The sequence below is a fragment of the Myotis davidii genome, unplaced genomic scaffold, assembly GCF_000327345.1.
Source record: "Myotis davidii unplaced genomic scaffold, ASM32734v1 scaffold1106, whole genome shotgun sequence".
NCBI lineage: Eukaryota > Metazoa > Chordata > Mammalia > Chiroptera > Vespertilionidae > Myotis > Myotis davidii.
The window spans coordinates 128,378-135,941 of NW_006299481.1; the positions used below are offsets into that span (position 1 = coordinate 128,378).

Here is a 7,564-nt window from a genome sequence, read left to right on the forward strand (position 1 = left end):
TATATATATGATATTCTTATTTATAAAAATGAGATTAGAAGTCGGACATTTTAACTGTACATTTGAAATATGTACAATCTCTTCATTTGAAATATTTAAGTTATGTTTACTCAAATTATAAAACAGATATAACAGGATGTGTTTTGCGGCCAAATAGTATGTAGGTATATATGTATGTGTGTTTATCTATGTATATAGTCATTCATTCATTCATTCTTACTTTATTGAGGAATAACTGACAAATTGTATATATTTAAATTTTTCACTTTACAGTGTGATGATTTGAGGTATATATGATTATGAAGATCGAGATATTTAATGCATACATCATCTCAAATAGTTAACTCTTTTTGTTTGTGGTGAAGACACCTAAGATTCACTCTTAGCATGAACTACAGTTACCATGCTGTGCATTAGATCCCCAGAACTTTTATAATTGAAAGTTTGTATAATTTAACCTACATTTACCTTGTATAACTCTCACCCCTTGGCACCAACCAATTTACTTGCTTTTTCTATGAAATCAGCATTTTTTTTATTCCACATACAAGTGATACTATACTTTTTGTGTCTGGCTAATTTCACTTAACATAATGTCTTCCAGTTCATCCATATTGTCACAAATGACAATTTCCATATTTCTCATAGATGAATAATATTCCATTACATATAAACCTATTTACATATATACATATTTTCTTTATCAATTCATCTGTCAAAAGACGGGTTGTTTCTATACCTTGGCTCTTGTGAACAATGTTGCAATGAACATCAGAGTGCAGCTATGTCTTCAAGATCCAATTTCCTTTCCTTTAGATATTTACCCAGGAGTGAGGTTTCTGGATCATACATAGTTCTGTTTTTTAAAATATTTTAGGAACCTTCTTACTGTTTTCAATAATGGATGTATCAATTTAAATTCCCAGAAACAATACATGATTCTTTTTTATCCAAAGCCTCACCAATGTTGGTATCCCTTCTGTTTTTAAAATTAGTCATCCTAACAGGTGTGAGGTGATATCTCATTGTAGTTTTGATTTGCATTTCCCTGATGACTAGTGATGTCCAGCACTTTTTCATGTTCCTATTAGCAATGTGTATGTATTCATTGAAAAAAAATGTCAATTCATGTCTTTTGCCCATTTTTAATTGGATTGATTTTGTGTTATTGAAATGTATAAGTCCTTTACATATTTTGGACATTAACCCCATCTCATGTATATGTTTTGCAAATAGTTTACCTCATTCTATCGGTTGCTTTTCCAGTTTATTTTTTTTTTTGTTTTCTTTGCTGTGTAGTTCCTTTTGTTTATTTTAGCTTTTTTTGCTTATGCTTCGGTGTCTTATCTAATAAATTATTGCCAACACCACTGTCAAGGAGCTTTTTTGTTATGCTTTCTTCTAAGAGTTTCACTTATTTAGAAATCAATATCCTAATATCTAGGCCAGATTTCAATGTCTATAGCAGGTGAATCTTTAGGTCTGAAACAGAATAGTTCATACTTCTCTGGGTCTCATGAAATATAGGCAGGGCTCTTCCTTCAAAATCCAGGACAAGAAACAACACAAGACAACCTGCTGATGGACTGGACCCCTTTGTAACATATTTTAGAGGGTAACCCAAATATAAAGCATCTCATGGTATGTATTACTCTTTTCTTTATGGTTTTGCAACATATAGAAACAATATTAAAGTATTTTACAAGGCCAATTTATACAATTTATAAAATCCATATGAAATATCATTATTTATTACTTACCTATAGCTTGGTTTAAGCAAAAAAGTGGAAATTTAACTTATCAAAATAACATAATATTTGTAATAATTCAAATAATATTTGCTCCAAAATAATACAGATATATCAATATAAATGAAACAGTTTAATTTCTCTGATTTCATTTTTAAAGGTTCTTTAAAAATGATGCCTAAGATATTTTTAAAATAGAGCCTATTTCTTATACCTAACAAAATAATAATATAAGCAAAGCAATTCTTATTTTAAGGATTGTTGGCAACATTTTCTCTTTTTCTTTAGACAGTATCAGGTATCAATCCCAGGCATAATATTTAGGCCAAGTTATCCTTTTTAGCTAATAAATACATATGACAAAATGGTGCATAAGCTCAATGTTCTTATGTACCAAGATGTCTTTCCACACAAGTGACAGGTACCTATAATGGCCAATTGTATTACCCTTATACAAGATTGCATTATATTCCTTAAGTCATAATATGAACAGTTTTTTTTTATTTAAGATTTAGATGCAGGACTAAGATAAAGAAATAAGTTGCTCTTCTTTACAATGATAGTATTCCATGTTCATTCGCTACAGTGGTTTTTGATAATCTAGCCTAGCCTCTGTCAGCCATCTTATTAGAGTTTATACAAACTCTCTTGTATATGTTGGCTTTAAACGATGGTTGCTGTACTCTTGAAAATATAGCCTCACTAATGAGAGAAAGCGAAAATTTCAAGTAGCTAGCTTATTTGTGTCCTACTTTATGAGACATATAATCATTCTTTACTTTTTCAAACCATCTAGGTGTCCTGCAACTGAAAGAAGATACTATTGAAAGTTTGCTGGCTGCAGCTTGTCTCCTGCAACTGACTCAAGTTATTGACGTCTGCTCCAATTTTCTCATAAAGCAGCTCCATCCTTCAAACTGCTTAGGGATTCGATCATTTGGAGATGCCCAGGGTTGTACAGAGCTCCTGAGTGTGGCACATAAATACACAATGGTAAAATCAACTGATTCAAACTAATTTATACTAATGTATTAACCCAATATCTAAGTTACTAATTTTTGCTGATATGTTTATGTATGTGTGTACATAAATATATATACCTGTGTGTTTATAAAACTATTCACATAAATATTTTAGTGTGGGATAAAATTAAAAGGCAATATAAATTCATATAATTTACAAGTGACTTGCAAATAATAGACATTAGATTAAAATATGTGTCTGGTTGAGCTGTACTCAATCAAGTTTCTCGTTTTTGAAACTAAAAAAGGTTTACTTGAATCTCAAAGCCTGAAGAAATGAAAATATTGCCCCAAATTAAATTATACAAGTATATATTTCAAGTCAAATCCACACTATTAAGAAAATATAATTTTTCTAATATTTTGCCCTATTAGAACTCTAATTTTTAAGTTTGTGCAAATTATGATTTATAATGAAAATATTCAATAAAGAAAAAATTAATGGATTAATACTGATTGGAATGTTTAAGAACTATAAAATAAGTAAATCAGACAATTCTATTGCATGGACTTTTTATGTTTTAATGAAAACATATTTTGGTTAAAAGCAATTTGTAGTCCAATCCCTTAACTTAATTAATTAATTTAAACCACCTCTCAATTCTATTAGTAATTATAATAAATTGAATAAAACCATTCTTATATGCTAATTCTTTGAAAGTTGCATGGGATAAGACTATGTTTATTCAGACAAGTGAAAGTGACATGAAAGATTGATCATCTGTAGTGAGGCAAGAAAAAGTAGACATATGGTAAACATACTCTTACCATTAACAGGATATCAATTGCCTAATGTAAAGAAGAAAATCAACTTTTTAACCTCTGAAGCAGGGAACAACATAGGAGATGGATCTTTCTGTGATAATCAAACAATTAAAAAATAAATATTTACAGTTAAGAAAATTGCCACAGTAAAAAAAAAAAAAGATTCAATACTAAAAGGCAAGTACATAAAAGTGAACAGTAGAGAAAAATATGCCTAAGAATAAGATAAAATTAGGATTGAGATGCATATAAATGAAGACTATTTTTCTAGAGTTTTATACTGACCTTAAAATTTCCAAAGTTCTAAGATTTGAATTCTCTAAAAAATTATTGTAAAATTTCCCCCCTTGTCTTTCCATCTCTGGTCAACTTTTCAAACATATTCCTGAAACAAAGGCATTATGTGGAGAATTATATTATAATGGACTGGTGTTTTAACATATGTCATTTAGTTATGCTATTTATATTACTATATCCTAAATATAGATACCACATAATTTATCAGAACAGCAATTATATAGTTTAAAGGTTAATCCTACCTTAAAAACCAAACATGGAAAACTTCCTGTTAGGTTACTTAAATTCTTGAATTAAGTATTAGCAGCTTCCTGGCTGGTATCTTACTTTTGCAGACAAAACACGTGCTGATAAACAGCTTGAATTATTTTTGTTGCTCAAAATCAACTTCTCTTCCTTTTCCTATTATGTGATTTTTAAAGCAGGATGTGCATAAAACAATATTGTTCTCTTCTTTAAATCCTCTTCTTTAGCTATTATAGTATATATTATAAATGGAGTAAAATTGGTAAAGCTCTTGTTATAATAATGCTTTTATAATACTGTATTAATAGTATAAAAACACAAGTGATTTTAATGATTCAATTACAACTGTTTGAATCACAGAATATGTAAAACAAATTAATCTCCCTAATGTGTATGGGCCCAACCCAGAAACATCATCATAGACACATCCAGAATGTTCAGCCAAAAGTCTAGACATTCCCTGGTTCAGTCAAGTTGATGCATAAAATTAACCACCATAATTATATAAACAGTAATCTACATTGATGAAACATTCAGCAAATATGTTAAATTTAGAACAATGTAAATGTAGATTTTTTAAAAAATGAATACCAAACCAAAGGTACAAGAAATATTCTTAAGAATGAGCATTGAAGAAAATTTTACCTTGAAATTAGGAGCAAATAACTCCAAAATAAAACAACATAAAATTAATATTTAAGCTTAACTAAATGTTCTCTATAGTACTGTTTATTCCAATGCTACATCTAGATAATTCAAACCAGTAAATTTATTTTTTATTTACACTAATTACCTATATCACCAGGCTATTTTCAATGATCGCATCAGGCAACCACTCTGAAGCTATAACAAAGTCTACCAAAAAATCTGATTTCTAGATATATTTAAATATGACCATCATATAAACCATTTTAATCATTTCTTAACTTTCTCAGAGGCATAATTTAATTTTATTGACTATATCTGACCCATATTAACCATTGAGTGGGTTTAACCGTTGTTTAAACCATTAACAATGAGCCAATTCATGGGAAGAAGTCAAATTATCAAATTGTTTGGAAGAAGTTGATTCCAACCCTCATTGAATAGCTTTGAGGGGTTCAAGACTTCATTGGAGGAAGTAGCTGGGGAAGTGGTGAAAAAGCAAGAGAACTAGAATTAGAAGTGGAGCCTGAAGATGTGATTGAATTGCTGCAGTCCTATGACAAGACTTCAATGAATAAGGAGTTGCTTCTTGTGAATGAGAAAAGAAAAGTGGTTTTGTGAGATGGACTCTACTCCTGGTGAAGACGCTGTGAAGACTAAAAAATATTGAAGTGACAACAAATTATTTAGAATAGTACATAAACTTAGTGGATAAAGCAGCAGCAGGGATTGAGAAATTATTCTAATTTTGAAGGAAGGTCTGTGGGTAAACTGCTAGCAAATAGTATTGCACGCTACAGAAAAACCATTTGTAAAAAGAAGAATCAATTAATTCATAAAACTTCAGTGTTTTCTTATTTTAAGAAATTTCTGTAGCCACTTAACCTTTAGCAGTTATCAGCCTGATCAATCAGCAGCCATCAACATCAAGGCAAGACCCTGTACCAGCAAACATATTATTTCTCAAGGAAGGCTCAGGTGATGATTAGCATCTTTTAGCAATGAACTATTTTTAATTAAGGTCTGTACATTGTTTTTATAGACATAATGCTATTGCATACTTAATAGACTACAGTGTGGTTTAATATAACTTTTATATGCACTGAAAAACCAAAAAGTTTTTAATGACTCGCTTTGTTGTGATATTCAGTTCTTTGTGGTGGTCTGTAACTGAACCTGCAATATCTCCAAGATATGCCTATACTTTGACATTTACTGCACCAAACAATTCACACAGCCTGTTTTCCTATCAAAATAATTCTACTCCTCACAAGACCACTTTGGTGATGACAATATTTTTTAAAGAAATCCGTTAAGTTTGAAGTGTTATACATGTGTAATGTATTAGTTGTAGGACTAGCTCCATTATGTTGCTATAGGTTAAAGACTTTTCAAACAAGGTCATCTGCTACATGTAAGGACCTGAGTCTCTGAATTGCTTGCCTTAGACACAAGAAGGAAGTTTGTCTAAACAGGCAAGTTAACTTGCATTTATGGTGTCAGAGCTTCTTGATGGGTCTGTCAAACTTAATGGTTGTTGTATGGATAAGTTTGCTATTAGGCTAACTCAGTTCCACAATGACTAAACTCAGAGTGGAGCTGAAGAAGTGAAAGATTTATCCGGTTCCCCCAGTTACTCAGAAACTGTCTTAAACTGCTTCCAGAATAATATTTATTTATTGTAAAATGTAAATTACCAACTAGATATGTTTATCTTCATTTCAGAAGCATTTTTCATTGCATTTAAAAATTGAGATCTTTATATATAATGTTGAAAGCAATCATTGTGTTGTTAAAGAAAAATACATAGCATTATAAATTGGAAAAATATATAGTGGTGTTTCAATAAAAGAATATTGAAACACAGCTGCCTGAAATTTGATGCTTGACAAAATACAAGACAACACACTGACAGAAGAGAAAATTGAGGCATCCTATCTAATAATAGAGAAACATAGTAATTAACCGTAACTTTACTACCCTTCCCATTGGCTAATCAGCGAGATATGCAAAATAACTGCTAACCAAGATGGCGCTGGCAGCCAGGCAGCTGAAGTGAACAGGAGGCTTGCTTGCTCCAGTGAAGGAAGAAGCCAAGGTTCCCCACCTGCTGCTGCTGGGCCCTGAGCTGCAGTCTAAGAAACAATGTTGCAATTATAAAAGTTAAACAATCCCCATGCTTTCAGCCAGCCAGCAGAGCTGGAGTTACAACAGTGTTACAATTATAGAACCCAAACAAACCAGATACCTGCTTTCAGCAGCCGAGATCTCAGAGCTGGAGCCCAGGCTCAGAGCTAAAACCGGCTCTCAGTTCCAGTGATAACCATAGAAGGTAAATAAATTCCAGAATAAAAAAGAAAAAAAAAAAAGAAAAAAAGGAGAGGTTGGGAGCTTCAGTCACCCGCCAGCCTGAAAACGGCCCTTAGCCCCTCACCCAAACTGGCCAGGCACCCCAGTGGGGACCCCCACCCTGAAGGGTGTGTGACCAGCTGCAAACAGCCATCATCCCCTAATCCAGGCTGGCCAGGCACCGAAGAGGGACCCCCCCACCCTGAAGGGGGTGCGACCAGCTGCAAACAGCCATCAGCCCCTCACCCAGGTTGGCCAGGCACCCAAGCAGGACCCCCACCCTGATCTGGGACACCCTTCAGGGCAAACCAGCCAGCCCCCACCCATGCACCAGGCCTCTATTCTATATAGTAAATGGGTAATATGCCTCCCAGCACTGGGATCAGTGTGATAGGGTGCAGCGCCCCAACCCCCTGATGGGCCCTGCTCTGTGTGTGACCAGGGGAAGTGCTCCAACTCCCCTATCCGCCCTACTCTATGCATGACAGGGGG

At 33.1% G+C, this 7,564-nt stretch overlaps 1 protein-coding gene across 1 annotated transcript in view; it reads left to right on the plus strand.

Annotated features, from left to right (window-relative positions):
* The window catches only part of LOC102753641 (kelch-like protein 4), a gene marked incomplete at its 3' end in the record, with an annotated part of 58,677 nt that overhangs the window by 45,339 nt on the left and 5,774 nt on the right, over positions 1–7,564 (plus strand). Inside the window, 1 exon segment of the mRNA XM_015571414.1 lies at positions 2,545–2,741. Coding sequence (XP_015426900.1) covers positions 2,545–2,741 — 197 coding nt within the window.